We start from the raw sequence: 22,825 nt of genomic DNA on the forward strand, positions 1-22,825 counted from the left end.
CATTCCTGTTACCTTCCAGAACTTTCAATATATAGAGCATGTCATGTAGTAAAGGGAATTAGCATCAAATACCATTGCCCATTTATTGATTGTGTGAACTTGGGCAAGGTCTGTGTCTGTTTCCCTACTTGTAAATTGGGGATAAGGATACCCAGCACACGCTGCCTGTAGGCAGTAAGTGCTTAATAACACTTGTTACCTTGTCTTTACTGATCTGATATGGTGATGAGGGCCAATATTATATCCCTAATCGTACCGGATCGCTAAGCAGAAAATTTTATGAGTTTTATGAGTTATATCAAACTATCATGAAGAGCATTTCAGGGCTTGTAGTCACTGGGAAATGTTTTGTTAAATTTTTATTTTTATTTAAAACTCAGACTTTTTCCATTGTCAATACATTTTATTTTGGATTAAAGGCATGTTTTACCTTCTGTTGTCTTTTTTCTTTTGTCCGGTGTGAATTCTTGAAGGTCAGGGCCCCATAGGTAAAGGTGTTGGAACAAAATGTGAATTATTCATTTAGTCACCCTCGAGTGCCTTTTCTGTGCCTGGTGCTAGGTGAGCATCAGGCAGGGAGCAGTGGCCTGGACAGACCCTTCCCTGCCCCTGAGTGACAGACGGGAAGTGGGGTAGAGCGTGTTCACAGCCAGGAGGCCCACGGATAAATGGTGGTTACCACAGGTAGCAATCATGTAGTCCTCATTTCCTCTGCTGCAATTGAAAAAAGAAAAATTTCTGTTGTGATGTTACTTTTCAGTGAACACAAACATTGCCTCCTCCTTACTCAACAGTCTGCAAACATAGTTCTTATTTCTCTTTGTTGATATTCATGGGTGATTTAGCGATGACGTGTGAGAATATCCTAAAATCATAGGCTCAAAATTATTAGTGTATCTTCGGTGAAGGGCAGTCTTTTAATAGCTTACGTAAGACCCTATGCCTTTTTGAGGTTGTTATCTTTTGAAAAATGATGAAGAATGAGTTTCTCCTAATAAATCTCATGGGCACCCCACTTGAGAAATCCAGCATATGACCTTGCTGAGAGTCAAGGACAATAAGGTGTATTGTTTAAAATAACATTTCCATTTGACAGTATGTAAAACTACATTAGTATTTCTGGAATGCATTCATTTATTTGTGTATGAATTTTATGTGCTATAGAGCACATGCACTTATCAGAGAGAGAAAGTGAGAAAGCAAGCTGCCAGGTCTGGGACTCAAACTGCACTCGACCATGTGGAGTCCAGTGCCTTAACCACCAAGCCACGTGCTGGTCCCTGTAATTAGTTTTATAAAGGGACACTTTTTTAAATTTTCTAAGTTGACAACAGTCATAGATGTTTTGGTATCTAGTAGACCCTCAAGTCATCATAAGTAATAGGTCTTGGAATCTTCCTGACAAATACTGACCTCTCATTTTATTTCCCTCATATAGCCAAATAAAATAAGACAGTTTCACAAATCATTTTTTCTTGTTCCTTTGTAGAATTCATGGGAGGTTAAGTCATGTCACAGATCAGAGCCTCCAGCAAAGTCAACATGTTATTCTTTGAGGTAATTTTTCTGTCCGTGCCATTGCCCTTCCTAGCCCATTTTACTCCTCCTTCCTCCACCGGAACCAGCAGGGAAGTTTCTTTTTTGGAGAAGAGGGCCATTTTCATAAAGAAACACACATTCTTTTTCTTAATGAGATATACTGAATATGTAGTGGCCAGTGGAGAACAACCAAGCTGTGTTGACCTGCAGATATTAGGCTGTTGGCTAGACTTAGGACTGAGCCAACTCACCCTTTCCCAAAGACAAACTTTAACAAAATTACAGATGACTCTGTTTTGGAACTTTTCAATTCACAAGTAGGCAGAGCTGTGAGTGCTAGACTCATGCATTTCGCAGGCTGTAGTGCTTGATTTGGGTCCGATTTGCCTGTTGTCTTTATGTTTTTGTTAGGGAAAATTAGAAACATCCCCCCCCCCTCTTTTTTTTTTTTTTTTTAATTTCCAGAGGGGGTATGTGTGTGTGCTTTCTTGACATTAATCATCTTCCATGGTGCATAGTTATGTATTACATTCAACTTATTAATTCATAAATTTATTCAACAAATATTTACTTTATACTTTTTGTGTGCCAGGCCATTTTCTGGGTGCTGTGGTATGGTACTGAGGAAGAAACAGGAGGTCTTTGCTCTCATGGAGCCTGCCTTCTAGCTAGGAAGGGATGGAGAATGTGCCAGGAATCATGTGTGCATAGATACCGATGAATGCATTGAGGAAAAAAGTAGAAAACTAATGACGAGTGAGTGGTGTGTGGTTGGCATTGTGAGATTTGGAGAAGAGACAGGAAAGGGCAATCCTTTTTCTAGGGTGATGAGAGAAGTCTTTCCAAGGAAGAGACCATTAACTTAGACTTGAGTGATAAGTAAAGACCACCATGAGAAGAAGATCCCACATAGTGGGAATGACCAGTGCAAAGACTTCCCAGGGCAAACCAGTCTTGGTGTACGAGAGCAATGGAAGGAGGCCATGGTGCTGGAAGGGGTGACGAAGGAGTATGTGAACAGTGTGGAAGGGCAGCAGGGGCTGATTGATCACACGAGAGAGAGACAGACAGACAGACAGACAGACAGTGTTTGTAATGGGAATGCACCAGGCCATTTGGCACTGGAGAACAGCATGATCTGATGGATATTTTTGAAAGGTTACTTTGGTTACTTTGTGCAGAATAGATTGGTTGGGAGCAAGAGTGACAACTAGAGGATGTTTTCAGAGGCTCTTACAGCAGGTCAGGCAAGAGAGTTTGGTCTGTTTAGTTTGGGGTAAGGGGCATAGCAATAAGGAAAATGGATAGTGTTTGGATTCAAAACTAAAACCGACAGGGCTTGGGGAGGGGATAGGGGCTGATGGTGAAGAAAAAAGATGAAGCAAGGATGAGTGTACTAGGTTTTTGGTGCCATTTAAATGGCAGTGCCATTTTTTGAGAGGGTAAAGATTGAGGAAAGAACGAGTTGGCAAGGGTCAAGAATCAGTTTCAGCCTGGTAAGTTTGAGGTGTCTATGAGACTTGCACGCACGTGACCTGGGGAGAAGTCAGTCAAGGTCATCAGGATAAATTTTAAAGTCATTACTGTTCTGAAAATAAAATAGATCATCTTTAGATGAACATGATTGTTTGAGAAATTAGGAATAGTACAGAAAGAAACAAGTTGACTCGAATGCCTGTGGAGGAACCTCATTAAAGGTGAGGTACCCCTGTCCCAAATTAGCAGATGTTCAGGTTACTTCTCTTATTCCCTACTCTGAATTGCATTCACTGAACATTGTCTTCGCCATTTTGTCTAATATTCTCTTGAGGAAAATTTCCTAGAAGTGGGTTATACATTGTGAGTGGAATACTTGGCACAGAGCCCAGCACATAGTGAGCTCTCAATCAGTGTTCGCAGCATTGGTGTATCCTCCTCCTCCTCCTCCTCTTCCTCCTCTTCGGCCTCCTCGTCCTCTTCCTCCTTGTCGTTGTGAAACCAAAGGTGTTTTGATTAAAAAGACAGATTCTAGGGACCAGCAGTTAGCGTTATGGCTATGTAGCTGGACTCCCACGTAGTCGACCGCGGGTCATGTACCGGACCCGGTGGCTTAAACCTCACGCCGGGTGCATGTGCGTGCGTGCCCAAGATCCTGAGAGGAGAACAGAGGAGAAGGGATTGCATCTTGGCCATCCCCCCTGGGGGGATGATTTCTCACTTTCTATCTCTCTGTCTCTCTTTCTCTGTCTGGCGAGCACACACGCCCTATAGCAAAAACCTCTCACAAAAAAAAAGACAAAAAAAAAAGACATAGATTCTAGAATCACAATCACAAGCCCGGTTCAAATTCTGGCTTTGCTCCTTTCAAGTCATGAGACTTCAGACCAGTCACCTAACCTTCACCTAATCCTCTTGTATGACATGTTACAGATAGCAGACCTCCTTGGGAGGTTGTGCAAATGTAGGGAGAGCTGGAACCTGCAGCATTGTCACCTTAGACAACTACAGACTGGGATCCAGTTTCTCCACATTGTCCACCATAGTACCTGGCATCATCACTTACTGACCTTTTCCTGTCTTTAGTGGAAATGAGGTTTCACATCATTTTCATGTTTATTGGCCATTTCTACTTCTGAATGTGTCAGTTGTGTATTTTTGTTTCTACTGAAGGTGTCCATCTCACTTTAGCATTTTTTTTGGTCCATCTGTATGCTCTAAGAATATTAACACTTCTATTTATTATACATATTTCTTCTCAAAAGAGATTCATTGTGCTTGGTGTGATGAGAAAGTTGGTTATATAAATCATTGGTAGATGACATGTAATCACAGAAGCGTAGGCATTGTACCATAAAGACACCTGGGAAGGTTGGATCAGGAGCTAAAATCTGAAGGACAAGTCAATATTTGTTAAAGGCTAAAGGAGTAGTGGAGTGGGAAGGGCATTGTGGTTAGAGGAATGACAGAGGGACAGCAGAGCTCAGCACTTTTGGCAGGGCTGGAGCAGACACAGTACAAGGAAAAGGGCAGAAATGGGACTGAAGAGTGAGGCTGGCGTGAAGCAGTGCAGAGCCTAACACCATGCTCAGAGGTGGACATTTTCCTGCAGGCCAGAGAGAGCCATGATTTTAGACATATGAGACCCATATCTGTGCAGGGGGTGGGTTGGAAATCTCAAAACCAGTCAGGAACATTGCCATAGTGCAGGCCCAGGGGATGAGGCCTTAGCCAGGCCTGCTGTCACTGGAGGTTTGTCTCCATTTCCCTCAGAAAGTCCAGGTAGTGGCACAGACAGGGGTGATGATTAAAAGCATCCTCATGCTCATCCCACCATGTCCTTTCTCTAAAATTCCTGATAAAACTTAGTAAAAAAGTATTCAGTGTGATGATAGCTCTCAAACACAGATTTATTGATTTTTTACCTTTAAGTCACTAAATGTTCAAGTGGTCCCTGGGTGTGGGTGGCATAAAATAGGGAGTAGATTGCCCCCATGGAGTTCTGAGATATATGATTTATATTGAAGCATGATTTATAATGACTCGGGTGGTAGTAAAACTAACTATAATGGTTTATATTTCATATTTATCACACCTTAATGTTAAATGATCTAGTTATTAATTTTTCAGACTAAAAATGAATCTACCAAATTTAATACCATGAGAGAAACAGGATGTTAAATATTGCTTGTCTGATAAAGCAGGGAAATTAAACAGCTGTCCCTCATACTGTTATTTTGGCAGCCACATGATAATTTTGGCCCGTTTTGTTAACCTTTTGTGTATATGTGTGTGTATGGGCTTTGCCACGTGTTGCTGCCCAGTCATATCTCCTCTGACCTGTATTTGTTTATTTTCCGTGTTAATGTTATTGTCATTGCCATTTCACCTTGGACTCAGAAATCGTCCATGCTAAATTAATTTTATTGCATTACTTTGTTAGAATCGTCATGATTACATATGGTATATTTGCTCTTTGGCTGATAAATTTTCAACCACAGATTTAATGAATGGGATGCCCATATGTTCATCCAATTCATGAATAAAAATGTTGAGAACAAGAGAAGTCTGTCCCATCTGTTTGTGTAACTTTTCTCCAGGTTGACATCATCCATCAACAGCACTCTTTTTGAGTAAGGTTGTTCAACGTTAGGGCAAGTAGCCCTTTCATTCTCTGTCTGTGCAGCCTGAATTCTTTCATCTTGCTTGTAAATATCTTCAGGGACAGGTCGAGTATCTAATACAGAAATCGAAAAGGCAAAATGCTCCAAATTCTGATAATTTTTGAACACCAACCAACATGACAACACAAATAGAAAATCTCATACCTGACCCCAAATGGTGCAATACAAAATTGTCGTGGAATAGTACCTTCAGGCTATGTGTAGAAGGTTTTACATGAAAACTAAATGAATTTCATATTTAGACTTAGGTCCTGTCTCCAAGTGTATGCAGATTTCCAAAATCTGAACAAATCTCAACTCTGTGACACTTCTGATCCCAAGCATTTCAGATAAGGGATATTCAACCTGTATTAGAAAAGATTTTGTTTAAGCCAAAATATGGTTTGTCTGTTTCTGACCCTTCCTCCTAGTAAGGAATGCATTAGCAATGCATGGTATCTGAAAAAATTTACAATTTCTATATAGCATGGTAGAGTTAGCTAAAACCGGCATTTTAACTACAAAAAGTATTACATAATTGATATTTGTTTCTTCTAAAGTTTAGAAAGAACTTTAAAAAGAGTTTCACTGTATGTATTAAACCAATTCCAGCACTTGGAGCCAATATTATCTTTTTATTCATAAATTTGCTGTATAAACAGTTGCATTCAAAATCATGTTGTTCAACTTACTTTATTCTTCAGAACATAAAGAAATGACTGTATGTCATCAAAAATAGTTTAGATTTTGGGAGCAGAGAATCATAGCAGTTGCGTTGCTAAATTCCCACATAGTTGACTGCAGTTTGAGTTCCAGATCTGGTGGCTTGAAAATCATGCTGGGCACTTGTGCCCAAGATTCTAGGAGAATGGAAGAGAAGGGGTTGCAGAGTGGCCATCCTGGGTGGGGGAGAGGAGGATTTCTCACTTTCCCTCTCACTGTCTCTGTCTTTCTCTCTGGCAAGTGCATGTACCTTAAGGCAAAAACCTCTTAAAAAATAAATGATTATTTTTGTAGGCTATCACCAAAGACTCCATTTGGGTGGATTTGCTCAAGGAACCAAATAAATCTTGGGTAGATGGAAGGTATAAAGCACTCTCAGATGCAGGGATGTCATAAAGATAAAGCTCTGCTCCTATGAAGCTTATGCTTAATAGGAAAAGAGGGTGGAAGGGAGGGAATAATCACCCGTATGTTTGGTATGCTCACAGTAGAAAGGAGGCTGCAGTGGGAGCTTTCACAGAACCCGCATTTGACTGGCAGGATGGTCAGCTTGAGTGCCTCTGCCACCAGGAAAGGAGTAGAGGAGGTGGGCGGTAGTTTGAACGTGTCCCCCAAAAGTTCATGGGTTAGCACTTGGTCATATTGTGAAAGTATCAAGAGGAAGCTTAATTAGATTTTGGAGTTGAAAGGTGGGGACTTCGAGACGTGATTAGGCATCATGGTGGGGCCCCATGATTAAATCCTGGTGGGTTCATAAGGAGAGGAAATGAGACAGAGACATGTGGACGCAGACACCTGTGTTTCTGCTCTACTCTGTCTTGCCATGTGTCTGCCAGCAGGAAGACCCTCACCAGCTGCAGCTTCTTGACCTTAGACCTCCAAAACCATGAGCAAAAAAACCAAACCTCTATTTTTATAAATCACTTAGTTCCAGGTATTTTCTGTTATTGGCAATAGTACAGACTAGAGCAAGGTGACAGAAGATTGTACAGTAGGAATTTGAGTTGGAGTTGGAACATAATATCCGAGCTATTGGCAGGACAGCCTTCCAACTTTCGGTATGGAGCTTGAAAAAAGGAATAAAGATTAGAGAGAGATGTTACCTAAAGCCACGTAACTCACAATGAAAGATGGTTTGTGGGAGGCCCTTGTTGGAGGCCATGAGTAAATAAATCTCCTATGCTGGAGGGCCAGGAGGGCCTGAACAGTGGAAGTGCAAGTGGGGACAGGATGGGGAGGAGTCATGGCATGAATTGGAGGTAAAATGAGCAGGTGGAGGAGTGAGGAAGAGGAAGAAGTCAGCAGTGCCTCCTGCTTGAGTGACCCAGAAGACATGGGTAACAAAAGCTGGGACTGGGACATGATGAGAGCAGATTTGGAGGAGAAAGTGCATTTCATTTTGCACATGTGGAGCGTTTTGTTGTTGTTTTTCCTCCCATCTCCCTACTTCCCTCCTTCCCTTCTCCCTTTGTCTATCTTCCTTCTACATGTATTGTTTTGGATGAATCTGTGAAATATTCAAGTAGGTATGTAGCATCCAAATATTTTATCATTTCTGAGGGACATTCCTTAATTGCATAATCATGAAATTGCCTGGTAAATGGTTAGCCTATAATTGAGAAGAAGTCAATCCTGGGAACACAGATTTGGAAGTCGTTAGCAATTATATAATGGTTAAAATGACAAGAAAAGAAAAGAAAAGAAAAGAAAAAAACAAGAAAAAACCCCCAGAAGAATAGATCATATCATTCAGTAGAGGATGAAGGACGGAGGAGCAATGGAAGGGAGACCCACCTGGGAAATCGAGAAAAAATGGTATTCAGTGGCACCTCCAGTTAGAAAGGGAAGGGATGGATATTTAATAAATGATATTAGCATAAGTAGTAACCACTTAGAAGGGGAAAGAAGCTAGCTCCCTGACTCATACTATACATCAGAGTTAATTTTATATGGATGAGAACTCAAAATGTTAAAGGCCCTAAATGTATTTGAAGGCAACACTGATAACTTATAAGTTGTATCGACATGATAAATACTTTTATGATCAGAAGCCCTAAAAGATGAAAATGAGAAATCCAATTTAATCAAAGTTAAAAGCCTCACTGAAAAGTAGGAAAGCAACTAGTAGATAAATGTATAATGTATTTAGAAAGTTAATATGCATATTGTGACATTTCTTTCTTAGCAAGCAGTAAGAAAAATATTAATACCCAATTTGAGAAATGGGAGAAGGTCAGCAGAGAGGAAATGAGACAGAGACATGTGGACGCAGACACCTGTGTTTCTGCTCTACTCTGTCTTGCCATGTGTCTGCCAGCAGGAAGACCCTCACCAGCTGCAGCTTCTTGACCTTAGACCTCCAAAACCATGAGCAAAAAAACCAAACCTCTATTTTTATAAATCACTTAGTTCCAGGTATTTTCTGTTATTGGCAATAGTACAGACTAGAGCAAGGTGACAGAAGATTGTACAGTAGGAATTTGAGTTGGAGTTGGAACATAATATCCGAGCTATTGGCAGGACAGCCTTCCAACTTTCGGTATGGAGCTTGAAAAAAGGAATAAAGATTAGAGAGAGATGTTACCTAAAGCCACGTAACTCACAATGAAAGATGGTTTGTGGGAGGCCCTTGTTGGAGGCCATGAGTAAATAAATCTCCTATGCTGGAGGGCCAGGAGGGCCTGAACAGTGGAAGTGCAAGTGGGGACAGGATGGGGAGGAGTCATGGCATGAATTGGAGGTAAAATGAGCAGGTGGAGGAGTGAGGAAGAGGAAGAAGTCAGCAGTGCCTCCTGCTTGAGTGACCCAGAAGACATGGGTAACAAAAGCTGGGACTGGGACATGATGAGAGCAGATTTGGAGGAGAAAGTGCATTTCATTTTGCACATGTGGAGCGTTTTGTTGTTGTTTTTCCTCCCATCTCCCTACTTCCCTCCTTCCCTTCTCCCTTTGTCTATCTTCCTTCTACATGTATTGTTTTGGATGAATCTGTGAAATATTCAAGTAGGTATGTAGCATCCAAATATTTTATCATTTCTGAGGGACATTCCTTAATTGCATAATCATGAAATTGCCTGGTAAATGGTTAGCCTATAATTGAGAAGAAGTCAATCCTGGGAACACAGATTTGGAAGTCGTTAGCAATTATATAATGGTTAAAATGACAAGAAAAGAAAAGAAAAGAAAAGAAAAAAACAAGTGGAAACCCCCAGAAGAATAGATCATATCATTCAGTAGAGGATGAAGGACGGAGGAGCAATGGAAGGGAGACCCACCTGGGAAATCGAGAAAAAATGGTATTCAGTGGCACCTCCAGTTAGAAAGGGAAGGGATGGATATTTAATAAATGATATTAGCATAAGTAGTAACCACTTAGAAGGGGAAAGAAGCTAGCTCCCTGACTCATACTATACATCAGAGTTAATTTTATATGGATGAGAACTCAAAATGTTAAAGGCCCTAAATGTATTTGAAGGCAACACTGATAACTTATAAGTTGTATCGACATGATAAATACTTTTATGATCAGAAGCCCTAAAAGATGAAAATGAGAAATCCAATTTAATCAAAGTTAAAAGCCTCACTGAAAAGTAGGAAAGCAACTAGTAGATAAATGTATAATGTATTTAGAAAGTTAATATGCATATTGTGACATTTCTTTCTTAGCAAGCAGTAAGAAAAATATTAATACCCAATTTGAGAAATGGGAGAAGGTCAGCAGGTGGCATGGAGGTTAAGGTGTTGGATCCCACATGGTCGCCTTTGAGGTTTGAGTCCTGATAGCTTGAAAATTGCATTGGGTGCAGGTGCACTCATGCCCTGAATCCTGAGAGGACAACAGAGGAGGAGGGATTGAGGTCATTCCCCCTGGGGGGTGATTTCTCACTTTCCCTTTCTCTCTGTCTCTGGTGAACACTTATACCCTATAGCAAAAAAATAAAAGCAGGAAAAAGAAAAAGAAAACAGGAGATAGTTTTTCAAATACAACGGTTTATAAATAAAGCATTGCAAATTACTAGCAACTCATTTGGGTCTACCCAACTGCAGAGTTTATGTTTCTGAAAAGCCTTCTTCAAATGCAGCTAGTACTTGAGGGACTTCAGATCTTGTGGGAGAGAAGCAGGAGTAGGAAAATAGTTACTGATCAAAATTTTTAAACAATTTTTTATGTTTCCTTATAGGAAACAATAGAGGCAGAGCCATTAAGAGGAGTATAAATCAGCAGTGTGGATACTGTTTGAGCGGGTTTGATTTCAATTGCTGGGGAAAACTCCCAGCCTGTCCCCTCCTCGGTGCTCAGTGACCTGCTCCTGCATTTATGACCTGCTCCTGCATTTAAAATTTGACCAGGTGGTTGAAAGCTTTTCTTTCTGTAGTGTTCCAGCTCAGTGTTTGGTTTCTTCCGTGGATTAATGACAAGGGAGTTATCTCATTGTATCAGCAAAAAGATTCTTGAGATAACAGAAGGTTCGGGTAATCTTTATTGCTTGCAGCCCAACTGAGCAGGTGTTTCCCAAGGCCTTCCCTCAGTGTGTGGGACTGGAAGCCCAGGCCTCTGGGGCAGGTTGGTTCCAGCGGGACGTGCAGACACACACTGCCTTTCTTTCCCTCCCTCTGTCCCCACTCTCCCCACCCCGCATTACACTACCAAAAAATAAACACACAAAATGAGAAATGGAAGAAAACCAAACAAAACAGATTGGGACTGCAGTTTCTGCTCTTCGCCCTTACTTTTCCCTTCTTAACTCTTTTTCTAGTTATCCTCAGCAGAAAGATTTAAAACTTTATGTACACTGGAACCAGTATTCTCTGGTTGAGAAAAAAGCAAGTTGAAGAAAAGCAAGTCAGAGGACATGTGTAAACACTCCATTTTTATAAGAGAAGACTTACAGCTTCGGGGTCACATTGCTCACAGAACTGAAGCTGTGCCACTAGGGCCCCAGATTCAGTTCTGCTTATGTTTCATGATATCCTCGTACTGAGGTCAGCAGGTATGAGAGGAACAAAAATAGTCTTCTCTTCCCATTTAACAGTTTAAAACATTTTTAAAGTCTGTTTACCCCTTGAGTCAGGGAGACAGAGACAGAAGGATAGCCCCCTGACAGGGTCCTCATGCCATGAGCCACCCCCAGCTTCAGCCAGCCCCAGATCAGCCTGGACTGGACGGTGGGCATGTGCATGCCCACCAGAACCTTCTTGTGTGGATCAGCTTCACAGAGTGTCCTGTTGTACCACTGCTCCCCTGTCCAGCCCCCACCAAATTCAACAATTTTATAAACTGATTTTGTCCAATCACTTTGTAAAGCAGAAATGTTCATTAATATTTTTGCATTCTTTAAAATAGTATTGCATAGGAAACAAACTAGTGGCTCTCAGGCAGGATACAGTTTGAGGTGTATTTTGTTTGGTCTTTAGAATGTTTAAGAAGTAGGCGTTAGTTATTTACGTTTACAAATCTGAGTGTTTCATATCAATTCTAGATTTCTATCTTGTCTTGAAAAATCGTAAAATTTGGCAAAATGAGGTCAGAGGTACCACCTTTAGACTAGGCAGGTGGATTCCTGTTTGCATCTGCCTGTGTACACACTTGGTACCTGTATTGCCCCCTAGGTATTTGCACTTGCTCCCTCTTGATGCATTCGTTTTTGAAAGTTGGTTCCTGGAATTGTCTTTGTTCTCCTTCATGGAATAAGACCTTGGTGAGAAAAAAGTAAATTCTGACAATGTTTCCATCAGAAGTGAGCCCAGAAAAATTTCACAGTGTTCTTTTTTTCTCCCTCTGAACATACTATGGAAGGATCTGTTCATGTATTGTTCCTGCCCTCAGATAAGTCCACTCAAAAGTGTTGCTTGGTAGAGAAGTTGTATTTGCCATAAACATAACATTATGTGCTCGGATGGCTTGCTCAAAATTTCTGTGTAAGTGTTATGACAACTAAAGTCTTCTTTATTATCCTGCCTATTTTAAGTGAAGCAGGCTTTGGTGACACTGCTATGAGTCTTCTATTCTTGAGCACCTCCATCCTGCAGCTCCCTCCTCAGAGTCCTTGATCCGTGGATGTTGTTGGCACTAACTATGTACTAGCTAGCTACCATCTGCATGCTTGTTCCCTGCCAACAGCAATGGAATATTACAGCTTAACTCTGGGAAGTCTCTTTCATGAATCCTGAATTGCCCTTGCTTCTGTGCTACAATAGTTGAGGCTGAAGCCAGGAGGGATTAAGTGATTTATCCTCAGTCATACCTTTAATCAGTAATGGAGCCAAGATTAGAGTCTGCGTCTGGCAGCACCTGGTCCAGAACCTTCCTTGGCTGCCTCCTCACAGCCCTCTCTTGCCACTTCTTCCTGGCATGGCAGTGAGGTATGCATCTTTTTTGTCTAGAATAGTAAATTTGTAATGGGCAAATATTTCATTTCAAAATAATGTTTAGCCAGGCAGTGAATATAGTTTGTGATCATTTTAGTTAAGAGTTTGAGTTTGCAGGGTCATGTTTGGTCTCCCTTATTCAGTTATTCCTGTAGAGCTGTGTCATTCTATAACTTAAGCAACCAGGGACTTACAAATTCCATGAATACATTTATATTTCTGATAAGTAAGCTCGATGACACTAGAATCGACTAAGAAGTTATTCATCCATCCAGAAAATAATTGAACATTTTTGAAATGTGTGCATGTGCCTTGTGTATGTTTTGGCTGGAATTATTTAAGTTAGTTGAGATTAATTTCCTAGTTTGTTGACAGTACTCACTGAACAATAGCCAAGAAGAGATCATGCCATCTATTTCCACTAAGAAGATTTTTTCCAATTCTCTCCTATGGCTCCAGTTATTTAGATGTTGGATCTTCTTTCTTCTATCAAGTGTTTCTCATCTCACATTTTCTATTTTTGTCTTTTTTTTTTTTTCAAAGCTTGCTCAATATTTTAGCTTTCTTATTTTAATTTTTAATACCAGCTAATGTATTTAACTTATAAGATCCATTTTTATTTCTGATTTTTTTTATTGTATCTTTTTCTAATGGATGTGTCATGTTTGCTCTTTGGGATGTTTTTCTTTTTAAAGTTTTCCTATTTGCTCTATGTTATCATGAATACATTTATATTTCTGATAAGTAAGCTCGATGACACTAGAATCGACTAAGAAGTTATTCATCCATCCAGAAAATAATTGAACATTTTTGAAATGTGTGCATGTGCCTTGTGTATGTTTTGGCTGGAATTATTTAAGTTAGTTGAGATTAATTTCCTAGTTTGTTGACAGTACTCACTGAACAATAGCCAAGAAGAGATCATGCCATCTATTTCCACTAAGAAGATTTTTTCCAATTCTCTCCTATGGCTCCAGTTATTTAGATGTTGGATCTTCTTTCTTCTATCAAGTGTTTCTCATCTCACATTTTCTATTTTTGTCTTTTTTTTTTTTCCTGAAAGCTTGCTCAATATTTTAGCTTTCTTATTTTAATTTTTAATACCAGCTAATGTATTTAACTTATAAGATCCATTTTTATTTCTGATTTTTTTTATTGTATCTTTTTCTAATGGATGTGTCATGTTTGCTCTTTGGGATGTTTTTCTTTTTAAAGTTTTCCTATTTGCTCTATGTTATCTATTTCCTCTGGGAATAATTCTTTTTCTTTTTGGTTCTATTTATTCTGATTTCTCCTTAATATATTAGGTTTTGATTATATGTTCATTAGTCTTGGCTGTGTGTTCCAATGTAAAAATTAGCAATATTAGGTCTGACAGGGAGTTTTCAGTATATTGGAAAGTCATGTCAACCATCAAGTATTAATCTAGGAAGAGTGGACAATGAGTTAATGGGGAATTTTATTGCTCTGGGGAATTCTTAGGTATCCAGTATAGAAAGCATTTTTCTTTGGCACCCACACATATGTTATCTGCCATGCATGTGTTCTCCTGAGACAATTCTTTTAAGTTCTAAAGGGAGAAGATCTCTTGAATGGGGGAGTAGGAACACACTAAAGTTGACTTTTGTAAACAAGTCTTCAAATTTTTAAATTTCAGCCCCTTACTGCCCCCTTCTTCATGCCACCGAGAAAGGATTTCAGTAGCACCACAATCTATCTATTGTCGTTTAGCCACCACGTATAGTCGCTATTGTTTCCTTTCTTCTTCCTGCATTTCACACAGTGCAAAACATACACAGATAGCTTTTGCATGCTTGACTTTATTCCACATGCTTTATGCATATTTACTTGATCTTCACAACAAACTTATGAGGAAAATCATCCCTCCTTTACAGATGAGGAAACTGTGACAGGTTAAGGTCACATGTTAAATGTCATAGTGCAGGTATAGAATCACAGCTGGGATTCATGCCCAGACACTTTTTAACCACTACTCTGTACCCATGCAATGCATCCGTAAGACCCTTCATCTCTAGAATAGTTCCTGAACCTTACTGCCTCCTGCCACTTCTGAGAGCCTTGTCCTTGCACTGTGATCTCATCTGGACCGTGGTTTCTCTGCTCCTTCTCTCCTCCCCCAGAGGCTGTCTGCCACCCAGCAGCCAGAGAAGTCTGGAAGGTACGAATGAAACTGTGGCTCTCCTGATTAAAACATTCTAGTAGCTTATGATCTGAACCACATTAAACTCCCCATCATTACAGTGGCGGTGAGGCCCTCTGTGTCCTGACCAGCCCCCGCTCTGCCTTGTCTCCTTGTCTCCTCTTCCTGTGCTTTGAAACTAAGGGGGCCAAACATGCCCTTAGTTTGGCCGCTGTTTGGAGTACTCGTGCCATCTTGAGTGGCAGTCTTTCTCCACAGGCAGTCTCACCTCAGAAACAGACTTTCACCTCTCACACACACTCAAGCATTTGCCTTTCCATAGTTGTTAAAGTGCTCATCAAGATCTGCAATGTCTCACTTGCTTATGTGTTTGTCTCTGAATTAGAGTCTAAGCTCCTGCAGACAGAGACTTTGCTCCATTCTTTGCTGAGCCTGTGGTGCTTAGAGGAGGACAAGGCATTTAGTGGTCAACTGTCTCGAACGACTTGCTGGCGGGCATCCCAAGGGCTGTTCACCCACACAGCACCTTCCTCTGTTGCAGTCCTCCCAGCACCTGAGGGCATCGGTCTTGGCTCTTCGGTGTGCTCTCAGTTTTTGGCAGAAACATGTTACAGTCTGATTTCCCAGGGGCCCCTTGCTCTTCAGAGTTGTAGTGTTTGTTAAAATTCAACTATTGTGTGTAATTGTCAATATTTTAGTCATATTTACAAATCCCTTACATTATCCTATTTAAAAAAATACTTGAATTTAAATTTATATAAAATAGGAACTTTTTATCATAATATAAATGAGAAAGAAAACCAGTATTACTTGTCATAAGTAAGTGATGGTTGAAGTTAATATGAATTAATTAAAATGAACTGTGTGTATCATTTAAAATGGTTAAAACTTCAATTTTATGTACTGCTTTTCTTTGGGGGGGCTTCAGAAAGTTCATAGAAAATGCTATGAACAAAGTATAGTAGATTTCACAACAAAACGAACTATTGTCATTTATTTTCTGTGAACGTTTTGTTATATTGTAGTAGTAGTGGCGTAAAGAGTTCATAAACAGGTACTCAGTTATAATCTTGAACTCGAAGCCCATCATGTGAAAATTAGCCCTTAACTACATACCAGAAGCAACAGCTATATCCAGAGGTTGTGTCTTCTTAAGCCAGGGCAGCTTGAGCTTGAGCATCTCTGAGGTTATTAATATACAGTATGTTTTAATATCCACCAGTCCCCACTTTTACTGTTTGTGTGTCAGTGGAAGGTGTGTCTTTAGAGCAGTTTGAGCACCATTTGAAGTCCCTCTTCTAATCTAGGACTGACTACATCGCATGGATGATGGGTATCTCCTTGTGTTGGAGGCGACCATCCGCAATGGTGGACGATAAAAGAATGAGAACTACTTCAGGTTTCCTGTGGCTCTTATCAGCATTGATTCTTCTGTGTCTAGTGAATCAAGTAAATAGCCAAAAAAAGGGTAAGTGCGTCAGACTTCTAGAGAATGAACACCTTGCAATTTTATGACTGTTTTGATTATGAAGCAATCTTATTTCTTTATTGAACACTTCAGGTTCGGAGTGACTAAAATCCATTTCTCTGTAATTTTTTTTTTCTGTGCCCTTTTACTTTATTTTATAAAGGCCCTTAAAAGTAGATCAAAATAATTTTTTTTTACCATTTTAAAACAATAAGATATAATTTACATGCAATAAAATTTGCCTTTTAGGCCATCTGCAGTGACCCAGTGGTAGCATCATGTTGGTGGTCATATGGAGGGTTGGGGTTTGGTTCCTCGGTTTGCCAGGTGCACATGTACAGAGACTTGCTATCTGGGAAGAGTTGGGGGGAGATTGTGCTGTGAGACCCTGTTCAGGGTGCTTGTCTTTTTAGCTGTCTGTCTCTGTCTTACTCTTTCTGTCATGAAAGAAGTAAACATTTAAAAAATTACATGTTTTGAATATAGTTCTGAGTTTTGGCAAGTGCATGCACTCATGTAACCACCAGCACAATCAGCATATCGGGGACAGTCCCAGCATCCAGGGAATCTCTGTGCTCCTCTGCAGGCATCCTCTCCAGGCCCAGCATCACTTTGTTCACTGGCTCTATAATTGTACCTTTTAGAACATCACATAATTGAAATATACACATCTACCTAGCTTATTTCTTTAAAGAACATTATCATCCTGCTGCCCCTTGGTTTTGTTTTTATGCTATTTCCTTTTTTTAAGAAAAATTATTTAATTTTATTCATTATCATTTTTAAAATTTGACCAGAGAGAGACAGCGAGAGCGAGAGCGAGAGAGAGAGAGAGAGGGAAAGTGAGAAAGTGAGCCACCAGGTCTGGGACTCAAACCATGGTCGGCCATGTGAGAGTTCAGTGCCTTAACCACCACACTACCTGCTGGCCCCATTTTTATGTTATTGTATAATTAAGTGAATCTTCTTTTTTTCCAGAGGCCATTGATTAAAGAAGTAACGTTATTATGATTACTGATGATTTCTAATGTGAATGCTTCTAATGTCATGTTTGTTTTCTATTTTATATAAATAGCTTTACAATTTATTGCTACATTGCATACCAAGAAAATAAAAAACTTTCATAGGTATTTATGGTCTGAGATAGAATACTTTTGTAACACTATGGTTATTTTTTCCCTTCCTTTCCTCCATCCTTCTTTCTTTTCTTCTGTATTTTTCATCTCTTGTACCCTTTTCCTTTCCATGCATTTTCTTTCAAAGGTAGCTTAAAATGGTGTGTGTTTCTCCCTCTGCAGGGGCTCCTCATGACTTGAAGTGTATCACTAACAACTTGCAAGTGTGGGACTGTTCTTGGAAAGCACCCTCTGGAGCAGGCCAGGGTACTGTTTATGACATTTGCATTGAAAGCAGGTAATACAAATATTCTGACTTATTCACAGTTACAGCCTAGAATTTCTTTATCTTTAATTTCAGAATGTAAAGATTTTGTGTGTGTGTGTGTGTGTGTGTGTGTGTGTAAATTTTTAAATGCAATACCCTCAATTCTCTGTTTCTGAAAAATTCCAAGTTGTAACATCTGTCAAGATGGGAACAAACTCCTTTCCTAGCCGAAACTTTCTTTTGCTATGTGTGTAGCAAGTATGGCACACACCTCCAATGTGCTGATCCGATGGGGGATGTTTTACTGGTTGAAGTTTGGCCCTGCCCAGTAGAAAATGTCAGCAACAGCGGCTCAACAGACCTTCATTGCCTGCCTGTGAAAGGTCTGGAGGTAGGCAGTTCAGGGCTGGCCATCAGAGATCAGGTCCCTCTTTGTCGTGCCGCTGTGCCATCTTTAGCATGTGTTCTCAAAGTGATGCTTGAGGAGCAGCTATCATGTCTGCTTTCCAGGAATCAGGAAGGAAAAAGAAGAGTTACTTCTGAAGAATATTCCCAGAAATCTCACACAACACCTTTGCCCACATCTCACTGGCTAGAACTTGTTGCACAGAGGACTGAGAAATATGCTCTCTTGGCTGGATGGCAGTGTGCTCAATAAACACTGGGTTCATGTTATTAAGGAAAAAGGGAAAATGGACTTCGAGGAGGCAGGAAACAGACTCCATCACACCATTTTCTCTCTCAAGTAGTGGAGTATGCTAGAAGCTCCTAAGCCTGCTGTGTAAAGGCTTTTGAGCTGCCTGAATACCTGACCAGTTCCCACTGCTTTTCCCTAGTCCCAGCAGGGTGCTGAGTGGCTTAGCAGTGCCACAGGACTTCCAGCATGCCGCTCCCAGCCTAGTCTGCTGAGTGGTCCTAACATAATGAACATAAATGTGTATTGAAGAACAGATTCCTCCCACCCCATTCAGTGTCTATTTATTGAGCATTATTCTAAACATTCGAGTAATTTATCAGCCAGGATGAGCCAGGGCGGGTTGCATAAACAAGCCTCAAACCTTGTTTTTTGCTAATGAAAACAAAGGGTTATTTTCTACCTGTATTTTGTGTCCACTGGGGGTCAGCTGGGATCTCTGACCTGAGTTCCCTTAGGTTTCCAGGCATTAAGAGGCATGATGGCCGGGGAAGGAGAAGGGACAGCCTGCACTGGTTCTCAGAGCTTCCCTTCTGCACTGACGGATACGACCATCACGTACATTTTCTGGCTATAAAGTGATATGACCTGCTTTGCTTTAGAGGAGCAGGGAAGGACAGCCCTACTGTAAGTCCAGAGAGAGAACCTGGAAGCTTTGGTAAATAGCACAGAGCCCCACCACAGGCCTTACAGAGAGGAGGTTGATCCTGGTTATTCAGGAGATCACAATTAATAACAATGCTGTGGGTTAAGTGCTAACTTCACATGTAAGTTATATGTGAAGACTACGAGACAGAGATCAGAGCAGATGGAGGTGCAGAGATGTTTTCAGAGGAGGTGTGGTTGTAAAGCATGCATACTCAGTTTTCTCACCAGAAGGACAGAAGGACATTTCAGCCAGAATAAATATCAGGTACAATGATGGGAATATCTGAAATAGCATGATTTGAAGAATGCAGGTGATTTCATGTTACTGGTTCAAAAAGAAGTCTCACCATATGAAGCTGAAAAAGACCAGAGGTGAACCAGACCTATTCAGTATTCAGTCCAAAGCAAATAATCTAACGAGCCCTGTATTAGGTGCTGGCTGGAGTAAGGTTGCATAATAGCACAGGAAGTCCCTTTACACAGGTTGAAATCTTCATATGAAGTTAGAAGTGGGCGAGCCAGGTTGTGTGGTGTTTAGGTCAACTGGATCTCACATGGCCAACTGCAGGGTTGCGAGTCTCAGACCCAGCAGCTTGGGAACCATTCTGGGCGTGTGTGTGTGTGTGTGTGTGTGTGTATGTGTGTGTGTATGTGTGTGTGTGTATATGTGTGCACATACGTGCAAACATAGAATACTGAGAGGAGAGTGGAGAAGGGATTGCAGCATGGTCTTTCTTTCTCTCTTCTCCAGTGAGCACACACACCCTATAGCAAATTCAAAGAAAGAAAGAAATGTATATAATAATATACATTTATATTAATATGCATAATAATAATACAAAGAATGTAATTATGCTGTATCGAGATACAAAGGCCTATGGAAGCAGAAAGGAAAATCTCACCCTTGTCTGAGAGATACTGGCTGGGAAGCTGGAAGTTTTGTTCAAAGTAAATCATGAGCCAAGGCAGAGGAGCAGGGAGGTTGAATATGTGTTTGAAGTGGCCATAAGAGGAGTTTCATTTCTTTCCTTAGCATCCGATGAGCAGCATCTTAGCATGAGGAACTGTGTGATGGTCTGGGCTCCAGGTCAGGGACTATAGGTATAGTGGGGGAGATAAGGCTGCTAAGCAAGGTCAAGGTGGAATTTGAATGGCATGCAGAATTCTTAAGTTTTTTGAAAGAATCATCTATGCTTACCCACTGTACTTTCTACATACAATTTACTCATTTTTCTTACTACCACATTGATAAAATTACCATTAGCTTATCTTTTTTGCTTATCTAAAAATGCAGTAAAACTTATCAAAATTTTGTATACAAAGTATATTTTCAAGTATATTTTATGTTAAACAAGTATTTATGAAAATTGCATTATTTTATCTGCTAATTAAAGTTTGATTTTTTATATTGCAGGTCTCATCCTTGTTATCGATTAAACAAAACAAATATTAAAATTCCAGCTCTTTTACCTGGTGATCATGAAATAACAATACATTCTATACATGATTTTGGAAGTTCCAGAAGTAAATTCATTCTGAATGAAAAAAATGTTTGTAAGTACTTGAAAAGAAAATTCAAAAATTACTTAGGATGATGCCTTTGTTAGTATTGTGGTACTCTATAGCTGGCAGAAATTTACCACTCTTTGAATTTCATTTGTACCCTAATACTTTCATTTACCCAGCAATCTTACTGTGGCCTGTAGAGCATAGCCAGTATCAGGAAAGAAGCAAACTTGTCTGCTGTTTAGTCAAAATGGCACAGAATCCAACATCTTGCCCTCAGTTTGATACCCTTCTCTTAGCCCCACCCTCTTTGGCTCCTTGATTCCTGTGTACCCTCCAAAGTTCTCAGATGCTCCATGGTCTAGAACATACTCTTTGAATATCTCCTCCCAGAAGAGACCTCTTGCCTTTCTTATCAAACCCTTAGGCATTCTGTACTTTTTTTTTTTTAATATTTTACTTATCATCATTATTATTATTATTGTTTTTAATTTGTTACAAGACACATGCACTCACCAGAGAGAGACAGAGACAGAGAGAGATGGAAAGTGAGAAAGCAAGCTGCCAGGTCTGGGACTCAAACTGTAGTCAGCCATGTGGGAGTTCAGCGTGCTAACCTCTGCACCACCTGCTGGCCTCTATTCTGTGTTTCTCTTCCACAAGAAAATGGTTCCATGAGAGCATGGACTTTGTCTTCTATGCCAAGCACCAAGCATAGTGTTGTGCATATAGCAGGCACTTATCACAGCTTTGTTGATTGAATGTCTCAGGCATACAAGCAGACTGGAAGTCCAGAATATACCTGGATTGATGGAGATGGAAATTTTGCTGTGCAGTAAGACCTTAAAAACACAAGCAGCCTTGACCCTTTCTATGGTGAGGCAAGCAGACTTGTCAGCTCCCAGCAGCTGTTATGGGGTGGCATCATCATGATAGTTCAGTGCGTCTTGTAAGGATGACTGACTTTGAAGCAAGGGAAAGAAATTGTAATTAGTTTGGTGATTTGTCCAATTTTTTTTTGGATAAAATGCATGTTTGGAATAGCTTGTGTCTGAGACAGAAGAGATTTTAAAGGAGTAATAACAGAGCATCACCTCCAGGATCACTGAGTCTTCCCTATTTTCTGGCTCAAGTGTTGTCCATAGAAAGTCTACTTAGGGCCATCTTCCAGGAAGATGTCGATGAACCGTGCTGACTACTTCCTTTCTATAGTTAACAGGTAGAATTTCTGTGAGAACGTTGTAGATTGTCCATGATCTCTGTGCCCATAGAGAAAATTGTTAACACTTAAATAGATTTTCTGCACCCATACATATAAACAGTAGGGTTCTTTATAAGCCACTTAACAGATGACATGTGATAGATTTCCAAGTTGATATCCATGTAAATCAGTATCATTTTAATGCTGTATATTTTATTAAACGGGTGTACCATAATTACTTAGAGATCTATTATGAACATACTGTCTTTTATTTCTCATTTTCAATATCATAACCAATGCTTTAATAATATTTTACAGATATATATTGTTGAATTTGATTTATTTAGACTCAGTTCCTATAATTGGGAATGCTGAGTTAAAGGCATTTCCCCCCCACCCCATTTTAAGAATTATTTATTTAATTTTATTTACTTTTATTATTATTTAAATTTGCTATAGGGCATGTGCAGTGACAAGAGAGAGACAGAAAGTGAGAAAGCAAGCCGCCAGGTCTGGGACTTGAACCATGGTTGACCATGTGGGAGTCCAGTGCCTTAACCACCATGTCATCTGCTGGCACCTGCATTCTCCTTTTTAAGACTTTTGATATCTGTTGCAAAATTGTTCTCCCAAAACTTTGTACCTCTTAGCATTTCCATTTACATGGCCATTTTCAGTATCCTTATGAGGACAAGTAGTACTCATCATTATTATTTTTTATTTAATTTTCTATTTTATTTATTTTGTTCTGATCTTCTAATGAGATTTTTTTGTTTGTTTGTTTGTTTTTATTTATTAATTCACTTTACACCATCACAACACACAAATGAATTTTCCATCCAAAATACACTGTGCATTGTCTCAATCAAGTACATCCACATATATGTTCTCAGCAAATAATTTTCCAATTCTTACGTCCTGCATACCTTGCCCTTTGTCTTGCCATCCCTGATTCCCCATCCCCCACCCTCTGCTATGTCCCACCTTCCCCCCC

At 40.0% G+C, this 22,825-nt stretch overlaps 1 protein-coding gene across 3 annotated transcripts in view; it reads left to right on the forward strand.

Annotated features, from left to right (window-relative positions):
* Positions 1 to 22,825, forward strand: part of LIFR (LIF receptor subunit alpha) — an 86,756-nt gene that overhangs the window by 7,804 nt on the left and 56,127 nt on the right. For 2 of the 3 annotated variants that reach the window (XM_027774875.1, XM_006156306.3), the window contains exons 2-4: positions 16,239 to 16,399; positions 17,698 to 17,812; positions 20,539 to 20,678. In XM_027774875.1, the coding sequence (XP_027630676.1) occupies positions 16,258 to 16,399; positions 17,698 to 17,812; positions 20,539 to 20,678 (397 nt within the window). In that variant the 5' untranslated portion in view covers positions 16,239 to 16,257. Of the gene's footprint in view, positions 1 to 1,489; positions 1,558 to 16,238; positions 16,400 to 17,697; positions 17,813 to 20,538; positions 20,679 to 22,825 lie in introns of those variants that run through there. The other variant, XM_006156307.3, reaches the window with a different exon arrangement.

This window comes from Tupaia chinensis, unplaced genomic scaffold (assembly GCF_000334495.1).
Source record: "Tupaia chinensis unplaced genomic scaffold, TupChi_1.0 Scaffold000489_1, whole genome shotgun sequence".
Taxonomy (NCBI): Eukaryota; Metazoa; Chordata; class Mammalia; order Scandentia; family Tupaiidae; genus Tupaia; species Tupaia belangeri.